At 36.3% G+C, this 27134-nt stretch overlaps 2 protein-coding genes across 2 annotated transcripts in view; both read right to left on the bottom strand.

Annotated features, from left to right (window-relative positions):
* The window catches only part of LOC139499401 (uncharacterized), a 333926-nt gene that overhangs the window by 115842 nt on the left and 190950 nt on the right, over window positions 1-27134 (bottom strand). The gene's annotated exons all lie outside the window — the stretch shown is intronic.
* On the bottom strand, window positions 21309-22616 carry LOC139499317 (uncharacterized). The gene has a single exon (XM_071287984.1). The coding sequence runs from the start codon at window positions 22614-22616 to the stop codon at window positions 21309-21311; it is 1308 nt and encodes a 435-aa protein (XP_071144085.1).

Raw genomic sequence — 27134 nt, 5'->3', positions numbered from 1 at the left:
CCTTTAAATAAACTTATTCTAAAAGGTTACCTATTCAACACTGTAATAAGATTATTGAATATTGTTTTATTGGTATAAATATTGATTTTGTTATCAGTAAATTAAAAGCTAACTAAATATAACTAGTATGTTATATACATATACATATTAATGAATCTTCAATCTGTCAATACCTGTAACTTGGCATTGCACAAGGTCATGTTTTTCTCTGGCTGCTTATGACGTTTTTACACTAAATCCATTGGATGTTGGATGTGAACGGATTGATAGTTTAGTCTTAGATGCATGATTTTTTATTAGTTGTTAGTGGCTTTTAACTAGCTGTCAGATAACTGCGAGTACTCTCAGATCTGTTCATTGCGTCTTTCTGTGTCGGGATGTATAAGTACCCGGCCACGTCAACTTGTATTTTTGTCCATCTGATGAGTTAAACCTTTTTCAACTGATTTTTATAGTTCGTTCTTATGTTGTACTGTTATACCACTGTCCCAGGTTAGGGGGAGGGTTGTGATCCCGCTAACATGTTTAACCCCGCCACATTATTTATGTATGTGCCTGTCTCAAGTCAAGAGCTTGTAATTCAGTGGTTGTCGTTTGTTTATGTGTTACATATTTGTTTTTCGTTCATTTTTTTACATAAATAAGACCGTTAGTTTTCTCGTTTGATTTGTTTAACATTGTCGTATCGGGGCCTATTATAGCTGACTATGCAGTATGGGCTTTGCTCATTGTTGAAGGCCGTACGGTGACCTAAAGTTGTCAATGTCTGTGTCATTTTGGTCTTTTGTGGATAGTTGTCTCATTGGCAATCATACCACATCTTCTTTTTTATAAGTTATTATAAAACGAGGCATATCTAATACTATCTATTGCTGATATTTAGACTTGGGAAGCATACAGGAAATGACGTACGACCTACTTTTTAACAGAATAAAAACAGCAATGTCTTTGCATAAAAATAAACTATTACTGACACTAAGAACTTCTTGGTTGTATCATGGCAGTGTTTTGTGTTTCATTTGTATGTGTGATTCATTTATCCCTCGTATCGAGGAGGACCATGATTATATATTGTTACTTCTTCGGTACTTTTTTTTTTGGCATTTAGTGTCCATTCCAGACTATGACTAGTCCTACCAACAGAGGTACAACCTTCCCCTATAACATCAATTTACAATAAGAAATGCAAGAAACACAGTCACCTTCAATTGCTCATCCTCAAATAATAAACTAAGCAAACTGACAAAAACAATACTAAAATGTATGTATAATAAAAGAGGGACGAAAGATACCAAAGGGACAGTCAAACTCATAAATCTAAAACAAACTGACAACGCCATGGCTAAAAATGAAAAAGACAAACAGAAAAACAATAGTACACATGACACAACATAGAAAACTAATGATTAAACAACACGAACCCCACTATAATAAGTGACAATCACTCCGGACGCCACAAAGATACCGTAGTAATACACAGAAAACAAGTAAGGACAACCTTGAATCCTAAACGATATTTCTACACTAAATGCCAGCAGGCTGCTTTGCTAGAACTAGATTTAGGCCAACGCGGTTCATACAATAATCCATTCTTCAACACTAAATGTCAACAGAAATTATTTTTTATGACATTAAAAATATTTACCAGACGTATGGATAAGTTTTGTCTAACAATTTGTGAAACAATTTCTGGACAGATTTTCCAAGCTTAGATATTAATTAAACTTGGTGAGCCACTTTCTGAATCAACGAGAGAAATGGTAAAATGCAAATCTAACGATAAAGTTTATAAAAATAAATATAGGTTTCCAAGTGTGACTGTATCTTCTTATTCCAAATTCAGCAACTTGTTGACAAAATTAACAAAATATGTAGCAAACGACTGAAACTATTGAAGGCAATAGAACATATTAGATTATTGATGAGGATCAGGCATTATGATATTAGAATGTTTCTGAATGTCAAGCATTATATTATATTTGATAATAGATAATGGTCAAGCATTATATTGAATGTCGCTGAGGGTCAAGCATATATTTTGAAAATAGATGATCGTCAAGCATTAAACTATACTGGACTTTTAATGAGAGTCAAGCATTAGACTATTCTGGACTATTAATGAAGGTTAAGCATTAGAACATAAGTATTAGCTTATACTAGACATCATTTAGGTTCAAGCTTTGACCAATTATACATGTAGCTTGATGTTCGGTGTGAGCCAAGGCTCCGTGTTTAAGGACGTACTTTGACCTATACTTGTTAACTTATTTTACATTGTGACTTGGACTGATAGTTGTCCGCAATGTGTACATTTTTCCTTTGATCTTATTGCCTAATATTTGTTATGATTATGGACTGGACTGACTTGATACAGCAACGTCGCGTGTACGTATCCATCTGCGCTTATTTATCAATGAAAGGCACACACAACTTTAATTTATTAATACGACTGAACAACGACGTTTTCTTCGCATGAAGGTAGTTTTATTATCTTAAATTTGGAGTGGAAATGAGGAATGTGTTTAAAAGACAACAATCTTACAAAAGAGCAGAAAACAGTCGAAAGGCAAATAATGGGTCTTCAACGATCCAATCGGCTGCTAGCAGTCGGTTCAATATTAAAATTTAGTTGAAAATCATTAAAAAGTATGATTTTCATAGTTAACAGGAGTAAAAAGATACGCCGCAAATAGTTTTATGACCCCTTCAAGCTGTCGTAAATTTTCGTTGTGCTCGAAATATCTATGGAAAGCCAAAAAAAGGAAGAAATATATAGTGAAAACCTACCAGACACCGCTCAGATGTGGGGAATAGCTTGGGACAAAACCTTTCAAATGAGCTAGGTACGGTTTGGAACTTTGCCGTAAAGATATTCCAAAGAGTCCGAATGTGTGGTTGATATGGAAATACGTAAATGGGCAACTTTGAACCTCTGTGGTAGCCAGACGGGCCCGGCTCCCAGAAAAAATATTTAAGTGGGGAATAGCTTGGGTCAATACCTTTCAAATAAGCTAGGTCGTGTCCGGAACTTTGCCGTAGGGATATGCCGAAGAGTACCGAATGTGTGGTTTATATGGAAAATACGTAAATGGGCAACTTTGAACCTCTGTAGTGGCCAGACAGGCCCGGATCCCAGGAAAATATTTAAGTGGGATATAGCCTAGGTCTTTCTGAGTATTGTATGATTGTAAATAAGGGCCAGGAAAGTTGCGTTATTGATTTCCGGTAGGATTTTCCTCTAATGGAATTCGTTCTTTAGTGTTCAGCGTGTAAACGGCTGATGTGTTTTTATTACTAGCGTTTGATGTATGTTCATTGTTGACTTTTCTTTTAAATTAGAAGTATTGTTGGAGGATTTGATTGTTTGTTTACGTGTTCGTATTTGCCTTATTTTACTGTCTAAATTGAGCATATACTCATCTGTAATTTCTTGTTCACTGTGATCCTCGTGTAGGTCTTCTTTCATCTCCTCGTTTAACATGTTTATCATGAATATTCTTCTGTTTTCAGTGTTACGGCATACTCTATTGCTTTGAACTCCCCCATTTCGACGTTTTCAGGATTCTCCTTTAGCTCCTCGAATTTGATCCATAGCGTATTGCCCTTAAATTCGTTACCATTGTTGAACAAATGTCCCGTCAGTCACGGCACCATAAATGTTAAAGAATCTCAATAAATGCGTTGTGTTTTCTATATACTTTTAATCGTCGTGATAGCTAATGAATAATACAATAACGTCACTCACTATAGCGTTATGGTTACAACGTTACCATAGCGTAATGTTTGTATTTCAATTATTTTCCGACATGATTATTATGAAAAGTATGTTAAGGAACAAATTTAAACCCCAATAGTGATCAGAATTGCCATGATCCCAGACAAATATTAAAGCTCGGAACTTTGCCGTTAGGATATGCTAACAAACACCGAATATGTGGTTTGTAAGTAAAATACGTTATATGAATTTCGGAACCACTAAAATGGCCAAATGGCTTATGATTATATATATAAAAAAGTAGTTAATAGCCTGGTTTAATACCAGTGGTGTAGAATATAGAGTGCTGCCACACTTTCAATTTTAGTAACTAACAGTGAACGTGAAAGAAGGAAGGTGACAGTGAAAAAGAAAGTGACGTCATATTAGTAAGTAAAAGTAATGACGTAACATTATACAGGTAAAGTAGTGTCATGGTGTAAAAGTTAAAGTAGTCTGATTTAAAACTGTTGAATAGGAGTAAGGTGTTTAACGTTTTAGTGTAAGGTGTGGAAGGGTAAGGGGTGTTAGGGTTAGAATTTGAATAGGAGTACGGGGTGGTGTTTTTTTATTCGAAAAAAAAACAGAATATAAAAATATTTTTAAGTATTAAGATTACGATGGCATCTTATAATTAATAACATTTCATTGACCTGAATACCTTTGACACAAAAGAAAAAGAAAAATGGAAGAACCTGCCAACAAGACTACAAGTGTGGATGGAATATTTTGTGAGAGTTACCTACTAATCTTGAAGTCAAGGAATTGGGTAACAAGTAAGGTGTGGACTTGTAGTGGGTTTATTACGAAACGACAACGTTGGAAGGGCCATTCATCAGAAGTACAATTGCCTACACCCTAATTAGACAGAAAACCGCGTGGTAGTACGTGTCCTTGTTTTCCTTTTCACATCTTGTAAACATTAGATTTAAAAAATTACAAGTGGCGGTTAGGGTGTAACATTAAAAACAAATCATCATAAAAAACATATGTGTGTAAGGTATTAAATAAACAATGGCAAAAACATACCGGTCCGTCTAGATTGTCATTTAATACACGTACTATTCTTAATAAAGTGGTGGTGCTAGGGTTATAAAGACAATACCAACGGGTCATTTTCAAATAACGGTAAACCAATTATATTGAATAGCAAATGATTTTGGGTTAAAAGGATATAGTATAAACCCAAAAGACTTGTTGGTAAAGCTTATTGAAGACAAAACGCATCAAGTGTTAACCCGTACAGAATTGTTCACTAAAGATGAATTAATACTAAAAGCAAGGAAACGTGGTATACCTTATAGATCTAGGTAACGGAAAAACGACTTCAACAAGGCACAGGTAAGGAACCTGTTATTAAGGTGAAAGATGGTAGAAAAGAACTTCAGTGATCATTGAACCATTTGTTAATTCATTTTTAAGGCAAGTCGAAGTGCTTAAAGCCTCGGTAACACCTTACCGGATAGCACGAACGGTCGCCTAACGGATGAAAATAAAGGTTGTCCGTTGACAAAATTGTTATCCGTTGGGAGTCCGTTGATGTACTGACCAAATAAAACGGAAGAGTAACGAATGCATAACGGACACACACCGGATATGCAACGTACGAGTAACGGAAACGTAACGGACAGAACGGATGTCGAACGTACATCCAATGGACGAGTACCGCATAAAACGGACACCTAACGGAAGCGTACCGGATAAAACGGATGAACAAGATATACTGAAAAATTAAAGGCGACAATGATAATACATGTTAATCGCATAAATATTCAAAATGTTTTTGTGTTACTGGTTACTGGTTTTTGGTTTGTTCTTAAAAATGCCAGCAAAGGCGTGAAAGGTCAGTATATGGCCTGAATAAGAGCTGTTTGATTGTGAAGACGTGCCCTTACTCTAAGATTGATGATGATTAATAAGAATTCATGAACCTTCTATGCTCAAAATTTTCCACCGGACAAAACGAACGTCGACTGATAAAACGTACGTTAAACGGACATTCAACGGATATGGACGAACGTCTAACGGTAAAATTTCAAAGGTACAAAAAGTAAACAGGTGACAGTGATTCCACTTTTTAGGTCAACTCAAGTTAGTATTACTGAATCATGTGAATCAACCAACTAAGACACTGAACTAACAGTAATGATAGCAACTTGCATGCGTGACAGCAGACAATACGATAGTCATAACGACTAATCATTTTTATATGAAAACATAGAAATGAACCAGGTTCATAAGTTGGTACCGCATTTAGATTAATACAAACGTGTAAAGTATGTTCTTCATTATAGAAATTTGAAACAGTGTTGTTCCCACGGGTTGGTATTAACCAAAATGCATCGTGTGTCAAAATTTTAACAATCAATTTGGCTTAAAATTTTCATTGACGTGAACACTAAGCTTAGAATCATAGCCAGCATCGTGTCTGAAAAGTATTCCTTTAAACTAATGAGCAACTCAATGTTTGAAAACACCATGGAAAACATACATTAACGGGTTAATATAATATTAATGACTACTGATAAGCAACCGTTGAAACTAATAGCTAAACCCAACTGTGACCAATTCGTGGTGTATAACGAGTCCATGGTAGTAGTAAACATATAGAAAACCAAACTCAAGTTTGGCAAGCCACTGTACTTGGGAGCTCGCATCTTAGACATTTCAAAGATTTTAAATGTACCACACTCATTTGGACTTTGTGCGTAAAACCAACGGGAACAAAATTCGACTAATGTTTACCGACACTGATAGTTAAGCCTATTAAATTCAAACCAACGACTTTTACAAAGACCTCACATTCAAAACAAGTTTGACACATCAAACTATTGTATTGACAACCCGTTTTTGAATTCCGACCAAGGTCAACAACAAAAAATGATTGGTATGCATGTGGTGGTCAAATGATGGCTTAGGTTGTAGGGATTCTTTCGAGGTGTGTTAATATCGAATGGGTTATGGTCAACACACCAGGAAAGCTAAAGGAAAGAAGAAACAAGTCAATTGACAGAACATTACATTTAACGATTACAAGACGTGTTTCATGACCCGGTAAAAGTGTCATAGAAAAATAAACGTCATTTTTAAATAACCTTCACAACGTGGTGACTGGAGAAATTAACACAATATGACAAACGTTATATTTATTAAAAGATGGAATCAGTACCTTGGCACATATATTTTACAAAATAGAACAACAAACCCTTTAAGGACGTGGGGTAATAGAAGTAACAATGCCTGGATTCATTAAACCTTTTAAAAATTATTATATTGTAACAAACCGCCGCCACAGGCCGAGTAATTGTGGAAGGGTCTATTGACAAGTTTTGGGGCTCTCGTCAGGAATATTCTGCATCTTGGGGTTTTTCCTTTTTCTACCTCTAAAGACGAATGGATGCCAGGCAATGCACTCATATTTCTCAGTCCAGAAACAAAAAGTTCGAACGTATATTATATCTATTATTACATGTTCATATTATATACACGGACAAATGCAGACATGCAGACGCTTAATCAGTAATCAGTTTCGGGTCATTTAGGTCACTCAGTGTGGTGGGGGATAACTGCCGCTATATTCATGATATTTATATTTCCTTAAAAATACTTCATCTTATATTATTAAAGCATATTAACCTGCTTGGCTTTTCTGTTGGGCTAGGTCTAGCTGGTAAAGATAAACTTTCAGGTTGTTAAGCTACCAGTTAGGCTTGAGCTAACAAGTTATCCACCATTTCACTGAGTGGAACCTTATTTATATACTTTTGACATCCCTGAAAGCCAATCAAAAATAAGGGATCTAGCCAGGGATCCCTGAGGGCCAATGAGAACCCTGTCAGGACTTACAGGAAATGTCCGATAAGATAGGGGCTTGACAGGAAAACCTGCACATTTAAAAATCACATGTAAAATGGACAGTAAAATGCCTGTTCTTTAATTATTATACAAACTTTTCCTTTATTTAAATTTAGTGAAAGAAGCTTAAAACTTCGTTAATACTTGTTTCCAATTTCTAGACGTGCGTAGGACTAGAGCAAATGCCGGGAGTATTGATACTAAATTCCAGCGGTAAACTGGTTACAATATAATCCCTAAGAAACTAATCTTTAACAGATATAAATAATGAAGCCTTAATAAAACTATTAATGTAATGACTTATTTCTTACTCTTATAGAATCCTTAAGAGATTTAAGATATATAATAACAACGACAAAAATATTTCCTACTGCGGTCACATGACCTGTAAAATGGCTCTTCACGGAGAAACAACAAAAATGCTTTGGACCGATAGTTAAACTTAAATATTTCCTTACTGAGACACTTTCAGGACTTATAATGGGTTGAAATATAATCTCAGGTATATGCATATTTGTGCCAGACACCTTACAATCTATGAAAAATATGTTATACAGTAAAACGAGTTTGGTAAACAAGTGGAAGGGGCACTTGCCAAACAAAATGCATAAAGTTAAAAAGTTGCAAATATAACAGTATGTCCAATTCAAATAAATGTTCATAAAGTCAATAATATTTCTGTTACAGGCCATCGTCCAATAAAGTTTTCATCCATCTGTAATTGACTTATTTCTTCTGTTGGCATAATAAATTCCAGGTTGTAAAAATTATTAAATGTTATATTTGTCCAGTTGTTACACTATGAAGGACGACAACATTTGTCATATGTAAACAGAATATGGATATTATTAAAAGACGATTGCAACTTCGCGCCCGTTTGGAGGCTCGAAAACTTAAAATAAGTGATACGTGTACACAACATTCTACTTCACAACAAGCTCCTATCAAACGGAGAGTAAAATAAATGATACGTGTACACAACATTCTACTTTCCAACAAACCCCTGTTGGAGAGAACAGTTAAAACTCTTCAAATATTCAATTTTCCAGGTGTATAAATGCAGGTTATCCTACCTTCAAAACCTTTTAACCCTTTCATTATGGGACCTGGAACCCATTGGACGTGTTCGTTAAAGACGACAACCAGCAAAGTGTATTTTGATTCTTATGGACTTCCATCCCCCCTTACGTAATGGTAAATTACTTGAAACTTAAGATCTATTACATCACCGATGAACTTCAGATAAGAACACCAGTGGTCTGTGGACACTTTTGTTTGTATGTGTCACAATTGTTGTCTGAAGGTAAACCTTGATGAAGTTGCGGTTCCATGACAGACAAAGTTGGATTTTATTGAAATGGAGAAATAAATAGGAATCAATTGCTTGAAGAATTAAACATGAACGACACTCGTATAATTTACATTTAATCTCTGAATAATAATACGGATGCTGCAACAAATGCATCAATTGAAATACTATACGAAACAATTTGAGTTACAATTACAATCCGCGTGTAACCAGATGAAGACGAATATAAAACAACTAGAGAAAAGATATGATACAACCATTAAATAACTCGATTAAAGGGTAGATGAGTTCCACTCTGCAACAAGAACTCGAGGTAAATCAGATTAAAAACTCAAAACATAAAACATTGATGAACTCTTTAAACTTTCGTTGTCAATAGAAGCTTAAGAGCGCAAAACAAGGAAGATCTAGAGAGTCTGAGGATGTGTATTATATTGAAACATGCTGATGGGAGATTCAAAGCCGTTAGTGGTTTATTATTTGGTAAATACCTAGCCCAGATGTTTAAGCCTTCATCATAATACTCGCATAACGAACGTATCTTTTATAATCGTGGGCAAATTGTCAAAGACTATACTTGCTAAAAGGTTGATATTGCATATTTGATTGTTTGAATCAAGAGTTTAAGGACTTAGGTTTAATACCCTTTCCATCGAAAAAAGACCTCTTTCACCCCACACCTGTTTCTTTTTTGCAAGACCTTTCCGATGCGGTTCAAATCCTGAACTGTCTTTTTAAGTTAAGGTTCATAAAAGGAACCTTGTACTTCTTCGTCAGTTAAGTCCTTGATGCGATACATTTTGGCTTAAGTGTTTAACACGTGGGACACAGTTAAGACTTTTCCCGGTCCACCTTTTTAAACATGCTTTTCTCTAAAGTTTTAAAACTGTGTCCGTCCCCTACTCTAAATTTAACCCTTTTAAAGGTAGCAAAACACAGTTAAGAGTTTAGTTTCGCATTTTGGCACCGGTGGATTTTTCAAATATGAAAGTTATTGTGTAATTAAATTCTGTTTTATACAGCTGAGTACTAATTTAGCCCTCAAAGATGGTTTATAAGATCATCAAGATTATTTTAACATGTTTTATTGGCTATTTTCTTTTTGACTCCCCGTATTTTCATAGCTAGACCAGCCATCGGTCCAGAAATTGATGTAATGTTTACAAACAGGAAGTTTTTTACGCAACTTTAAGAAAAGGTATTACTTCAAGCAATTGATATTCTACTTTTAGCCAAATTTTGGGGAAATATGTGACATCTTTTCTCCCCTTTAGCAATATTTTACGGCAAATAAAGGCAGATTGTTGCCATAGATACACCCAAAAGAAACTATATTTTACCATTTTATATACTGGATATAAAATCTATGGAAGATTCTGATTACATACATATGCACATATATGACACAAATAGAAAGCTTAATATTGCCAGAAAGCAATGAAAAGGGGATGGTAAATTTGATGAGGGCAAAATTTGATATTTTTTCCTAACTGTTTATTGCTACCTTAATTGAAGAAGGTTACCATACAAGTTCCGTACACTTTATGTTTGTGTAAATTCTTTTTCACTTGCATTAATAGAAGCCATCTTAATTGATCTATATTGGAGGTGTTGTACTGATGAAAGAGATTGGTCACTATAGGGATTCAATAGCGTGCCTTAACGTACTTTTCATATTAACCACACATGCTTTCGGTAATCCTAGGCTTATCTCTACAGCAAAGTTCCGAACCGGACCAAGCTCATTTGAAAGGATTTGTCCTAGGCTACTCGTTACTTAAATATTTTTCTGGGATCCGGGCCCGTCTGGCCACCACAGAGGTTCAAAGTTGCCCATTTACGTATTTTTCATAAAAACCACAAATTCCGTACTCTTCCGCATATCCCTACGGCAGAGTTCCGAATCGGATCTAGCTCATTTCAAAGGTGTTGACCCAGGCTATTCCCCACTTAAATATTTTTCTGGGATCCTGGCCCGTCTGCCGACATAGAGGTTCAAAGTTGCCCCTTTTTCACTCCTGTTAACTATGATCAACTAAATTTTAATATTGACCGACTGCTAGCAGCCGGTTGGATATTGAATATCAAATAACAAACCGGTAGCTAACTTCACATATATATTTAAAACGTAATGAAATGCTTTTAAAATCAGTTCAAGCCGCGAAGTTGTCGAGTTCCGCTGTTAAATTATATTTAACTAAGATTTAGCGACTTTTGAAACGTTTGAGTCTCGTGCAGTTTTTTGGTTTTTAGACATATCGTCGAAATTGACTGCTGGAAAAAAGTGGCTACTATCTTGATTGGCCGATAAAAGTGGCTGGCAGCTTGATTGGCCGATAAAAGTGACTTCCAGCTTGAGTCTGGTAGAAAATCCTGCACCCAGAGGCGGGCTTCAACTTGCCCCTTAACAAATATGAATTCATATTTTAAACCGCAAAAACATTTCGATAGACACATTGCCGACGTTTCATTTTTCAATACGGACTTCGTCAGCTTGTGTCGGGCTCGCTCAATATTCATGTTGACACAGTCAGTATAAAAAATACAAATGCGAGCATTCTATATGTTCCGACTGGATAGCTGTCTCATTCGTCATCGTCATATCACATGTGCTTGTTATATTGTGTGAGCTCCTGGAACATGCAGGTGAATACTGTGAAAACTCGTGCTCGTTATGGTGGGTAAATATAATAAATCAACGATCATATCAAATTTCGTTAAACATGAATGACGTTTGGAAAAAAATACAAAAAGAAGATGTGGTATGATTGTCAATTTGACAGCTCTCCACAAAAGACCGAATGACACAAAAAGTATCAAATATAGGTGACCGTAAATGTCTGGTGAGGAATTAATTCCGGGGAAATTGGTCTGGATACAGTTAAAATCAGTCGGTTGATATTTATTGACATTCATGTAGTTGTTTTTATTTGATTAATAGAATTGTGTATCACATTCAGTAATTTATCGTTTAAACATTTTTCATTAGTATGTGTTAATATAAGGTTGGATTGAGGTAAGTCGGTGTTTATCATAGTGTTCTGCTCTTTGGTCAGGTTGTTGTCTCTTTGACACATTCCATTCTCAATTTTATATATCATAGACAACGTCACGTTTTATGCAAAGACGTCATATTAAAATATAAACCGTTTTTCAATCCCTTTTTGATGAAATCCAGCTTCCAACTTAAAATTTTAGGACAATATTTTTTGCTTATTATACTGTCAATATATATATATATATATATTTATATATAAAGTTTTCTGTAAGATATCGTCTTTTTTCTTTCTTTTGTTTAAGTTCCTTACTAATATTTGCTACATATGTGTCTTACTATAAACTTCAGCAATAATTGGGGAAATGATGTACCAGTAAAAAAACATTTGCCAGAGGAGTGCCATATAGATTGTACATACCAAGTGTTGACAAGAGGTATATGAGCATGAGGAGTGCCATATACATACCAAGTGTTGACAAGAGGCATATGAGCATGAGAAGTGCCAAATACATACCAAGTGTTGACAAGAGGCATATGAGCATGAGGAGTGCCATATACATACCAAGTGTTGACAAGAGGCATATGAGCATGAGGAGTGCCATATACATACCCAGTGTTGACAAGAGGCATATGAGCATGAGGAGTGCCATATACATACCAAGTGTTGACAAGAGGCATATGAGCATGAGGAGTGCCATATACATACCAAGTGTTGACAAGAGGTATATGAGCATGAGGAGTGCCATATACATACCAAGTGTTGACAAGAGGCATATGAGCATGAAGAGTGCCATATACATACCAAGTGTTGACAAGAGGCATATGAGCATGATGAGTGCCATATACATACCCAGTGTTGACAAAAGGCATATGAGCATGAGAAGTGCCAAATACATACCCAGTGTTGACAAGAGGCATATGAGCATGAGGAGTTCTATATACATACCCAGTGTTGACAAGAGGCATATGAGCATGAGGAGTGCCATATACATATCCACTGTTGACAAGAGGCATATGAGCATGAGGAGTGCCAAATACATACCAGTGTTGACAAGAGGCATATGAGCATGATGAGTGCCATATACATACCCAGTGTTGACAAAAGGCATATGAGCATGAGAAGTGCCATATACATACCCAGTGTTGACAAGAGGCATATGAGCATGAGGAGTGCCAAATACATACCAGGGGTTGACAAGAGGCATATGAGCATGAGGAGTGCCATATACATACCCAGTGTTGACAAAAGGCATATGAGCATGAGAAGTGCCAAATACATACCCAGTGTTGACAAGAGGCATATGAGCATGAGGAGTGCCATATACATACCCAGTGTTGACAAGAGGCATATGAGCATGAAGAGTGCCATATACATACCAAGTGTTGACAAGAGGCATATGAGCATGATGAGTGCCATATACATACCCAGTGTTGACAAAAGGCATATGAGCATGAGAAGTGCCAAATACATACCCAGTGTTGACAAGAGGCATATGAGCATGAGGAGTGCCATATACATACCCAGTGTTGACAAGAGGCATATGAGCATGAGGAGTGCCAAATACATACCCAGTGTTGACAAGAGGCATATGAGCATGAGGAGTGCCAAATACATACCCAGTGTTGACAAGAGGCATATGAGCATGAGGAGTGCCATATACATACCCAGTGTTGACAAGAGGCATATGAGCATGAGGAGTGCCATATACATACCCAGTGTTGACAAAAGGCATATGAGCATGAGAAGTGCCAAATACATACCCAGTGTTGACAAGAGGCATATGAGCATGAGGAGTGCCAAATACATACCAAGTGTTGACAAGAGGCATATGAGCATGAGGAGTTCTATATACATACCCAGTGTTGACAAGAGGCATATGAGCATGAGAAGTGCCAAATACATACCAAGTGTTGACAAGAGGCATATGAGCATGAGGAGTTCTATATACATACCCAGTGTTGACAAGAGGCATATGAGCATGAGGAGTGCCATATACATACCAAGTGTTGACAAGAGGCATATGAGCATGAGGAGTGCCATATACATACCAAGTGTTGACAAGAGGCGTATGAGCATGAGGAGTGCCATATACATACCCGGGGTTGACAAGAGGCATATGAGCATGAGGAGTGCCAAATACATACCCAGTGTTGACAAGAGGCATATGAGCATGAGAAGTGCCATATACATACCCGGTGTTGACAAGAGGCATATGAGCATGAGGAGTGCCATATACATACCCAGTGTTGACAAGAGGCATATGAGCATGAGGAGTGCCAAATACATACCCAGTGTTGACAAGAGGCATATGAGCATGAGGAGTGCCATATACATACCCAGTGTTGACAAGAGGCATATGAGCATGAGGAGTGCCAAATACATACCCAGTGTTGACAAGAGGCATATGAGCATGAGGAGTGCCATATACATACCCAGTGTTGACAAGAGGCATATGAGCATGAGGAGTGCCATATACATACCCAGTGTTGACAAAAGGCATATGAGCATGAGGAGTGCCAAATACATACCCAGTGTTGACAAGAGGCATATGAGCATGAGGAGTGCCATATACATACCCAGTGTTGACAAAAGGCATATGAGCATGAGGAGTGCCAAATACATACCCAGTGTTGACAAGAGGCATATGAGCATGAGGAGTGCCATATACATACCAAATATTGACAAGAGGCATATGAGCATGAGGAGTGCCATATACATACCCAGTGTTGACAAGAGGTATATGAGCATGAGGAGTGCCATATAGATTGTACATACCAAGTGTTGACAAGAGGCATATGAGCATGAGGAGTGCCATATACATACCAAGTGTTGACAAGAGGCATATGAGCATGAGGAGTGCCATATACATACCAAGTGTTGACAAGAGGCATATGAGCATGAGGAGTGCCATATACATACCCAGTGTTGACAAGAGGCATATGAGCATGAGGAGTGCCATTTACATACCCAGTGTTGACAAAAGGCATATGAGCATGAGGAGTGCCAAATACATACCCAGTGTTGACAAGAGGCATATGAGCATGAGGAGTGCCATATACATACCCAGTGTTGACAAAAGGCATATGAGCATGAGGAGTGCCAAATACATACCCAGTGTTGACAAGAGGCATATGAGCATGAGGAGTGCCATATACATACCAAATGTTGACAAGAGGCATATGAGCATGAGGAGTGCAATATACATACCAAGTGTTGACAAGAGGCATATGAGCATGAGGAGTGCCATACATATGTTGTGTACAAGATGTAAGTTTGCACAAATCATAATTTGTGCAGGGTTTTTGTACAAGTTATAAGTTTTTTGACACATACCTTCTGACAACAGGTGATACAAGTTTATCTTCTAAAATGTACTACTTTAATGTTTTAAATTCAAATTTATATACTTCAACCTAACAAGTCTCCTTTTTTTCAAACTGGAAATGAGGTTACCTGAATGGTTTAAATTCTGATTTTATTTTTCTCCTTATACCGTATTCATACCCATAAAAAGTCTTTTTGTGGTCTTTTGATGTTTTTTGTATCAATGCTCAGTATTAGACTGTATGATGAAGTTGTGAAAAAATGACAGAAATCTGCGAAACAAAAGACTGTGTTCTTGCATCATCCATTTGTGTTAATCAGTTCATAAAACACTGATAACTTGTAAAAAAAATCTGTACAAATTATAATTAGTACAACATTACAATTTGTACACAACATATATATTAAGTGTTGACAAGAGGCATGTGAGAATGGATACTATCCCCTTTGAAGCAGTGAAACATTGGTTTCAGGAAGAATCTTATATGATATATCGTTTAAAACGAAACTCCTATTCCATGCTGATCATGGCGAAAAAAAACATCATAAAAATACTGAACTCCGAAGAATATTCGTATTGCGGTGTACAGTGGACGTTAGTATCTGGTTGTTCTCACGTAGTCTACTTTCATCGATGGCGAAGTAGATAGTACTAATAAATAACATACACAATTAAATAAAAAGGAGATGTGGTTTGATTATCAATGACACAACTTTACACCATAGATCAAAAGAAAAAGGAACATCAAAATATATGTTACATGTACTGTTGAAAGTGGGCGTATCTTACAGATTTTCCGAAAGAACAAAAACTGAACCCCATATTCCCGGAATAAAATGAAGCATTATTTCTACGATATGACGCCGTAAAATCAATTATTAATTCCAAAGTTCTAATGACCCCATAGTTGTAAATCACGAGTTCCCACAAAACGAAAGGTTTGTCAATCCCGCGGTCTCGAGAAAGCCGTTCCGGTACATACATGTAGTAACGGCTTTCAACAAAGAAGAAGAACTCATTAAAACGTTAATTAGGGTCCGGGGAAGACAATTTGTGAAACAATTCAAAAGACAAGCCCAAGTGCCTTTGGTCATTATTCAGGGCTAATTATTCAGTGTTAAAGTTAAAAAAAAACAAAAAACAAAAACAATGGACGCTGCATGTTTAAGACAAATTGTCTTCCCTCAACAGGATTCACGCCCATATTAATATAAACAAATAAAACAAAAGTAATAAATAAATGAATTAACAACAGTGAGTTTATTTTAACAGTTCTATTAACATCTTTTACCTCGTCGCGTAGGCGATAAGTTTGCCATGTTTTTCACGTGTCTTGACCCTTTCTCCCTATTATCGCCTATCCCACCTAACGGTCACAAACATCTAGCAATGTATTAAACTTCAATTAAAAGTCAATAGGAAGTTCGGAATCACTGTAAAGACTCCTGGTGTTTGGTAGAATCAATTTAATTTGCTCCATGCAGTATTATTGACTCAAATGAGCAACGTGTCTTGTCGCGTGAATCTTTTCTTCCTGAATTAATCATATTAATGTCCCATCGTTCATTCTATCTGTCAATCCTTATCGATGTCTTAGTGTTTCTCCTTTGAGTAAAATGAAACTAGGGGTTAATTAAGGAAACTCACGAATGAGGAGGCGGGAAGCGGAGGTCTACGGGATCGGAAATAACGGGGAGAGAGGCAAGACTTTGGGTGTGATAAATAGGGAAATGCTGAAAAACTTTCTTTGCTTTTCGACTTGGGGTAGCTATATATAGGGAAAGGAAACTTGGGGAAGGGAAGGGGAAGTAAAATTTTGTTGGAAATAGGCCTCATGGAACAACGATGAGTACAGCAAAAAATGGTTTAAAATGTTTCTATGCTTTTATCGATTGCTTTATGCAAAGTCAGAAACTTTTAAAACTATGTGATGTTACTAAGAAAACTTAAAACGGACCTTATCCCGATGTAAATATTGAATGTGAATAGATCGAATAGACCGCAAATACATGCACAGAAATGAGACGAACTTTTCTTAAAATTGTATAAAACAATAATAAAAATATGCCTGCTTTACAAGAATATGTTTCTTTTATGTACATTTATTTTTAAACCTGCACATACAGACTTGTATATTGTTTTATTCATGAAGAGACGATATTGTATGTTTATGTGACAAGAAGAGACCGGTGTACTCAAACACTCAGAGTATTGATAAACGCATCAAAGCGTGGGGTGGATTAGTGTATATCGTCCAGTTGCAAATATTCAAATTCAAATTCTTTATTAACTTTGAGCCTTACGGCTCATCAGTATAATCAAGTACATGTACAGTGTATACATATGGCATATTACAAACAATATAAACAATATGTATAATAAACAATAGGTGACGTCAAAAGTTTCATCAATACAAAATATCTTTTATTACAATAAACTGTTTCTTAATTTGTTTTGTGTTTTCACCTGACAATAATTCTATTAATTTAAAAGTTGATGGCCTAGACCAGTAATATTTTTATATATTTTTTTCGCAAATCAGTATATCTACTACATTGAAGGATAAAATGAAATTCATCCTCTATTACTCCTAAATCACAAAAGATACAATTTCTTTCATTTCTATTAGTACCAACATAACGTCCAGTTTCAATACAAAGGTTATGTGAAGACAAACGAATCCTTGTTATACATTTACGAAAAAGTACAGGAATGCATTTTTGTAAATAAAATTGCAAAACTACATTTGTTACAACATACTTATATAATCTACACTTTGAAGAAGAATCTAATAAAAATTGTAACTCTTGGTTAGCTTGATCAAACAAACGCTGTCTTATCAAAGGTAAATATGAGCTGTCTACATTTAACAACCACTGATTATCCCACAAATTATTCATACCAAGACTATATATCAATCTTTTAACATATGTTGCCCAATTCATACATTTTGAACAATTTAACACAAGTTCTTTATAACAAGACCTTAATATACAATTGTCACTAATTAAAATTTTGAACCAAAATTTTAGTATTCTATAATTACGCTCATACTGCAGTGGAAATCTACCTAATTCAAAATAGACCATCACATTTGAGGTAGTTCTTTTGACACTTAATAACATTTTGCAGTATTCCAAATGGACCTTTTTCTATCATAGGAGATTTGTGTACTCCCCATATTTCACACCCATACATTAATATGCTACTAACATAAGTATCAAAAAGACTAGTAAGCATTGTAAATACATTTAAACATAAAGATGATGTAGTTCTTCTCATACTGAACATAGCTTTTCTACCTTGTTCTGCACAATGTATCTGTGTTTTAAGAATTTTACAATTATACGGTATTAATACACCTAAATAACAAAATTGTTCCACAATATCCATTGTTTGACCTTTATAGACCCATGTCTCATCAGGCCGTACAATTCCACCCTTCCTGAAAACAACAATTTTTGTTTTTCTTGTATTAACAGACAAGCCCCATTTTTCTGTGTAAATTGACAAAGTATTTAACATTTCCTGTAAACCTTCTACTGTTTCAGACATCAAAATCATGTCATCAGCATACATTAACAAAAATAATGTTATATCTTGAAACTCTAAGGCACAATTGCCATTAGCAATAAATTCATTTTCAAAATCATTCACATAGAAAGAAAATAAAATTGGAGAAAGAACTTCCCCTTGCATTAAACCAAGGTTGTTACAAAAGTAATCAGAGTTTAGCCCATTGAATCTAATACAGGTTCTAACATTATTATACATAGATTTAACACACATATTAGAACGAGAATATGTTGATCTTATACGATCGTGCACCGTGCTTCTTTTCACTAAGCCGACAATTAAGCATCTGATTTTTCAACGCTTACTCCACTAAGTAACATCATGCAGGATACATGCACATGTACTCGGCTACGAGTCGGTTGTTCTTTGTTCTTATTCCTTAAAACCAAGTTCCCAGCTTGGAAACAACAGATTAAATAAACAGTACCATTTTTCAAGTATTTTGTACGGATTACCGTGCTACAATGTACCACATCGGAGGTAATGAAATACAGAGTCGATTTGGTTATCGCAAGTTAAAATATTAATGGTCAAGTACAGATCATGAAACTATAATACCAAACAATAACTAAATATATGTATTAAATTATATTAATTTCCTACAAACTACATGTAGGCTGAAAGCAAACAACTACGGAACAGTCTAAATATAAAATAAAAGGGTTTGGGTTTACAGAATACATTTAAATGAGGTAAATAAACTAAGAATGTAGAATGAGACGAACTTTTCTTAAAATTGTATAAAACAATAATAAAAATATGCCTGCTTTACAAGAATATGTTTCTTTTATGTACATTTATTTATATTTATTTTTAAACCTGCACATACAGACTTGTATATTGTTTTATTCATGAAGAGATGATATTGTATGTTTATGTGACAAGAGGAGACAGGTGTACTCAAACACTCAGAGTATTGATTAACGCATCAAAGCGTGGGGTGGATTAGTGTATATCGTCCAGTTGCAAATATAACACACATATTAGAATATGTTGATGTCATACGATCGTGCACCGTGCTTCTTTTCACTAAGCCGACAATTAAGCATCTGATTTTTCAACGCTTACTCCACTAAGTAACATCATGCAGGATACATGCACATGTACTCGGCTACGAGTCGGTTGTTCTATGTTCTTATTCCTTAAAACCAAGTTCCCAGCTGGGAAACAACAGATTAAATAAACAGTACCATTTTTCAAGTATTTTTTACGGGTTACCGTGCTACAATGTACCACATCGGAGGTAATGAAATACAGAGTCGATTTGGTGATCGCAAGTTAAAATATTAATGGTCAAGTACAGATCATGAAACTATAATACCAAACAATAATTAAATATATGTATTAAATTATATCAATTTCCTTCAAACTACATGTAGGCTGAAAGCAAACTACTACGGAACAGTCTAAAAATAAAATAAAAGGGTTTGGGTTTACAGAATACATTTTAATGAGGTAAATAAACTAAGAATGTAGAAGAATGTTCCAAAACAATTAGAGAATATAGAAAAACAGGGAGCTAAAATATAACGTATAACAGATAAGTTAATGATATCATCAGATCCTCATATGTATATATCAAAGTTGAATTCAAAAACGTATGCCCTGGTAAGTTAAGACAAATGTATAATATAATCACTATATATATATGATGATAGATAATAAATATAGATTCTGTATATGGTAACATCAAAAGTGGCTAAAACAACAAGCAGTCTTTACTGCTCAGCTAGAACATAAAAAGAAAGTTGTTTTATGATAAAAAAAAAAAAAAAAAAAGAGGTAGTACATGTTATATATTACGGAAGGCTTATTATATACAAGGGTTTGAAATACTGGTACTCTGGCATATATAATAAACTAGATGTTCAAGTTAATCAAATTCTTCTTCAAAACACATCTACATGGAGTGGTACAAAAATCATAAGAACAATCAAACTAATATTATAATAATACAAATACGGAGTGCAATACGAATAACCCAAAGACTGGTTAACGAGAGATAACCTTCGTAAAAGTTTGTTAAATTTACCAAACGTATTGACAATAGCAGACTGACATATAACAAGGGATTGAAAAGCAAACTTTCCATTTCTTAAATTGAAAGACTGTAACTTCTAAATTCCGAAATTTCTGATGTCTGAGATTTACAACTCTTGGATTTCAAATCTGTGACTTTGTAATACAACAGTTTAAGATAATATGTTTCATATTTGCAAAATAGTGTATTTGTAAACTGTTTATTTGTTATTGCAAACTCGCAAAAGTAAATGAGTATAATACTGTTTTCTTATATCTTTAATTGACATTAGAAATGATGGAGATCTGAAACAATAAATCAATTAATTAATAACAATTTAAGGATATTCCTCTGTCCCCCCATAAGTCATTGGTATGTCCATTTGAAATATAACGATGACTGATGAATAGTAGATCTCTCTTTTGATCTAGTGTATTAACAAAGTGTTTATATGAAATGTATTGTTTAAACTAATGTTCGTAATCTTGGAGCCATAACGGTTCTTTTCTTTGACGACTGGAATGTCTGATTGGAGTTGAAGCTTCTTTAGACGGTGAAGAATTAGTTTGTGTCAAATCCAACGGAGTGCTTTGTGAAATGGGCGTATTCGGACCCTCTGTTGCTGTTGGCACGTTTGGTAGTTGTGAATAATTCAACGCAATATCTGTAGGTTGTGACTTATTTTGACAAGAGTCTCGATCTTCGTAATTCTGTTCATCTGGTGAAGAAGATAAGTCTTCAGTGAGCACGTTCTTTTCTACACAGGGAGCACTAGAGAGCTTTGTTTTGCCCTGAGGAGATGATTCATGTAACACTGGCTTTATTTGTTTGGCTATTAATTTCAAATCAGTGTCAATTGATATCCTTTGTGGGTATTTGTTCACTGGTTCATATTTCCGAATAAATTTTCTGTTGCGAAGGGTAACTCTATCCGATCCATCAACCCGTATAACATATTGGTCAAATTGTCTTACTTCAATAACTTGTCCTGTTTTGTTCCATTTCAATGGATTTGCACCAATCTGATTCTGGATTCGGACATGGTCACCAATAGTCAATGGAGGTAGTTGTTTTGTGTGTTCGGAAAGTTTTTCTGCTACTTTTATGTGTCTATGCCTCAAAGACTCCTCGCGTTTCGATAAAGTGTCAAGCCATGTGTCATGCGGTTTATACCGACCAGGAAGAATTGGAATGAAATCACGAATAGGGCGTCCAAATACACACATAGCTGGTGATAATCTTGTGTCTCTATCGGGTGTATTGCGATATTGTAGAATTGCTCGTTGTAAAGAATCTGTTTCAAGTTCACCGTTTGATCCAGTGTTATCAGTGATTAAGCGTTTGACTGTTTTAACGCCAACTTCAGCTCTGCAATTGCTATGCGCAAAAGCAACCGATGAAAGGCGATGATGCACTCCCCATACTTTAAGGAATTGTCTTGTTGTAGAGGCAGTAAATTCTGGTCCTCCGTCTGAAGATAACTCATCGGGTATTCCGTAAGTAGCAAATGTTCTTCGTAGACAGTCAATTAGACCTTGTGCCCTCTCAATGATTGGCCAGTTAGAATATCTGTCTACGACCACCAGGTAATTGACCCCTTTATAATGGAAGAAATCAGCGCACAAACATTGGAAAGGATAATCTGGGTACACAGGTGGTGTTGGTGGAGCACATGGTTGTGATGGTGCCATTCGATTGCATTGATAACAATCATTACGTAGAGTAGTGATATCTGGGATTATTCCAGGCCAAAAGACTGACGAATCTGCTCTTGACATAATTGATGTTACACCTTGGTGTGCTGAGTTGAGTATTGTCAAGACATTTTGCGGAGTGCAGGAGGAATAACGATGCGATCCTTATACATGACTACACCATCTACTGTGTAGAGGTCTTCTCGAAATTGGAAGAATTCACGAAGTTCAGTAGGCATTTCATGACGGAACTCCATTCTCGATTATTTCTACCAGTTTAACCATATCATCGTCACTGTTGGTAGCAACACGTACCATGTTCCAAGTGATTGATTGCAAGGTGTTTATTGACGAAGCTGCAGCAAGTTGAATTTCTTCATCTGAACATACATCACAACAATCATCTTTCATGATTGATGACAAGAAATTGTGTTGAATAGTCTGAACAGACAAGTAATCGAATTGGTTGCTGTCTTCTGTAATCAATGCTATGTCATCAATTTACTTGAGTTCCTCTGAATTATTTCCTGTTGGGTTCCGCGAAACGGCATCGGCAGCACGATGTTTTGCTCCTAGGACATGCATCATGTTGAACTTGTAACGCAATGTTTTTTCCTTGAGGTTTCGTAGCCTGGTGTTTGAAATCTGATCAAGTGATCTGTCACCAAAAATTTTGAGTAGTGGTTTGCGATCTACGGCAATAATAACAACCAAGGACGAAATACCTGGCTTTATCCAGTGCGTCAACAACAGCTAAAGCCCTCTACTGGAGCATACCGTGATTCAGCACCATGAGTGAAGCGACTGCCTACCAGTGTAATTTTCCAACCCTCATTACAACAGAATGGTAGAATCTTTTGGCAATTGCAATGCTTCTGTAATAACCAGAATCCAAGTCCGGATTTTACCAGTCAGTTGCTAAGCAAGTCGGTTTGGATTTATCAAATATGCTTACTCCTTCCTCGATTTCGCTAACAATTACTGTCTTTGTTTCTTGAAAGAGAGTTTCCAGCTGATTATCCCAAAGAAATGGTGTACCAGATTTGATCAATTGACGAAATGGTTTTAAGCGATCGGCCATACTAAATGCATACGAAACCTGATTGACAAGGCCAAACCACGATCGAACGTCTGTTATGTTCTTCGGTGTAGGGAAATCCAATATTCCTTGCAGGTATCTTTTACAAGGGCGCACACTACCGTTTGTTATTTCGAATCCAGCAAACTCAACTGTATCTTGAGCAAAGTGGAATTTTTCTGGGTTTAAATTAAAGTTATTCCATGTTTTCCACAAAGCTCCCAACCAATTACAAGCTTGAACGAAACTTTCCTCAATATGATCCGACCACAGAAGAGTATCGTCGACACATTTAGTCTTGAGTGGCACATCGGCCACGATCTCGTCGAATCTTCTTGTGTAACCATCACCTGATGCAATGTATCCTTGAGGAGCAGTCTTTTATCTGTATCTTCCACATGGAGTGATAAAGGTGGTAAGATGTCGGTCTTCGTCTCTGATGGGTACACTATGGTAACCATTCCAAGCGTCAAATACAGTCTTTTTCTTGCCTCGAGGGACCGATCTTGCCTTATAGAAAGGAGATTGTGTATGATGTGTTTCCCTTATTGTGTGGGCGTTGAGAGCCTGAAAATCTACTGTGCGTCTCGATTTTCCATTCTTTTTAGAACATATAACCATACGATGACACCATGTTACAGGTTCGCAGACTGGAACGGGCTCTATAACACCAAGCCTGACGTCTTGATCCAATGACGCTTTCACGTCATCCTGCCAGTGTAAGGGAACTGGCACAGGAGTATGACATGCAACTGGCGTTGCTTCAGGGTCAATCATAAGTTTGAAAGGTGGACCTTCCATAAGTGGTTGTGGTTGGTGTTCACCAGTATTAAAAGTGCTTGACTTAAAGTGTTCAAATAAAAAGTTTTGGAGTTTCGGTACGTTCTCCTCTGTGGGTGGGAACGGAAGTGTCGCTGGTATCGGAGGAGGTGTTTGCCTCTTAGGACAGTTGCAATCAATGTGTGTTGTGAACATGTTCTCATCGTTTGTCAGTGCGGATGTATCAGTGACACTTCCGGTATCTATACTATTAAACGAGAAGACCTCATTTTGTGTGTCGCTTCTCTTCCTTCCACAATACATTACTCATCATGCCTCCGTGTCATCCATTCTTATGATTACTAGTATTCAGATTGAGTTATTTTGGGAGAAAAACGACAAAATAGGTGTCCGGATATTGTTTCCGTTATCAGACTGAGTTTTAGTCATAGATAAGACTTCCGGTTAAACATGCACAAGAACAGCCAATCGTATGATAGATTACAAAAATGAAAAATAAATAAGCCAATCAGAGTGTTCTCCATATCATGGTTTTTAGATCGCAAGAACCACAACTGTTATACCTCCTACAAACTACGATTATACAATTATAATATACAGATACTCTCTGTATTCTGTCTACTTTTTTTCTAAAATATTTACTATCTACATTGTAAGGAGTCATACTAGTTGCATATATATTGAAATAAGTAAAACATGTGGAAGCAATAATGTGTCCATAGTATACGGATGGCACATCGGCATTATCATTTACTATGTTAAGTGTACCGTAAAATGGTTAAAATCTCCAATTTGGCATTAAAATTAGAAAGATCATATCATAGGCCTAGATAGCGGGAACATATTTACTAAGTTTCGAGTTTGTTGGACTTCAACATTATCAAAACCTACCCAGTCGACAAAAACTTTAACATGAAGTGGGACAGACGGGCGGACGGACTCGTGAACGAACGGACGAACAGACTAGAAAACATAATTCCCATAAATGGGGCATACAAATTTATTGTTGAAAGTGAAAACGTTAACTTGAAGCCGGACAGAAGGACGGTACAACGAACGAACGGACGAACAGACTAGAAAATATAATTCCCATAAATGCGACATAACAATTTATTGTTGAAAGTGAAAGTAGTGATTTGTCCAAAATGAAAGTAGGGTAGAAATTAGAGGGAGGCAAGACTTATTCGGGACGTCGGGATCGAGTGTTTTTAAGCTCGGGATCTCGAGATTGATCTTTACGGGATGCGGGAATATTTCTTTTTTAATTTCGGGATGTCGGGATATGAATTTCGTTAAAATACGCATATCGGGATTTCATGTTTTTAAGCCCAGTTTCGGGATCAGGGCCCCTCAGACCACCCCTCAAATGAGCCTTAGTCATTTATACGCGAATCAAATCCTGCCATGTAAATAGGGCTCTCAAAAGGAAAAGCACTTATGGATTTTCCTAGATTGAAGCAGTTTCATTTATTTCATGTTTGAAGCGGTGCAAATTTTTAATTTAATTTGACTTTTACCAAAAATGCATTGTAGCAAAGGGGAAGAACAATTGTGGCATAAAGCCAGAAACACGAAAAATTATTGAATTTAACAGAAATGAAACACATATAAACGGACTTTGGAAAAAAGGAGAGGGCTATTGATACCTTATATGAAATTCTCCAGATAAAAATATCTTTTACAAAAATTCATCCTACAACAGTTTACAAGTTGTATATGCCCGCGATTTCGCGGGTGTGTTCTAGTTTCACCAATAGTAGGAAAGTTCTCTGATATTATACCAAGTATGATGCAAGCTTCTTTGCTGAGAAAGAATTTGTCTGAGCTGTCTGTGATGTACACAATTAGTCTAGTTTCTAGTTCGTTCTTATCTTGGTCCTTTCAAGATAGTATGAGAAGGACGACCCCAAGTATAACAATGCCTTAATTATTAGCCGCATGCATCTGCATATTTACTGGTAGAAGGTCACGTTTTGTTAGTCCAACTTTATAAAGCACTTTGATGCCAGCAAGACAACTTTGACAACCAGTGTCAGCCATTGCAGGGATGACTGTACTTCTCTGAGAGTTTTGAAAACCAAGCTGTTGTAATCATCTTCCACAACTTTAACAACTATGTTGATGAACGGCTTGGGTTGTGACGGTCGTTTAATCCATGTGTTATACATCTGCGAGTAAAGATGATGATCAAGTTGGATGTTTCTTTTTCCTTAAGGGGACACACTGGCCGCACAAAGAGAATCAAATTCAGCACTTTTGGATTCTTCATTTTGTTTCACTTTCGGTTTACTGGTATTGCTTCGACATACGGATTCATAATGGTTGTCACGTTCACATTTTTTGCAAGTGTGTCCGTATGCAGGACATTCTTTCTGCCTTATCTTAGATGGAGCACTTTTTCCGTGTCACTTTTTTCCACAGTAACCACATGAATCAACCTTGTTGTTATCATATTTTTTGTGTCTTTGGATTCATTGGCATTTCTTTTTCTACGATATGAACCAGAGGCAGCTTCAGCGCCATGTGGATCAAGAAGGCGTGATGCAGAACGCTTACCGGCTTCCTTGGCCTCAACGAATTTGAAGACTTGTTCCAGCGTCATATCCTGATTTTTGTCTCCTAAGAGATATAACTGAATATCAGGGTCACTTAGCCCACGGGTAAGTACATCACGTAAAATAGCTTCTGTGTAGTCGACATTTTGTATACATCCTGTACATTGTAATGTGAATTTACAAACGCTG

This window comes from Mytilus edulis, chromosome 12, assembly GCF_963676685.1.
Source record: "Mytilus edulis chromosome 12, xbMytEdul2.2, whole genome shotgun sequence".
Taxonomy (NCBI): Eukaryota; Metazoa; Mollusca; class Bivalvia; order Mytilida; family Mytilidae; genus Mytilus; species Mytilus edulis.
This window is presented reverse-complemented; position numbering and strand designations above follow the sequence as displayed.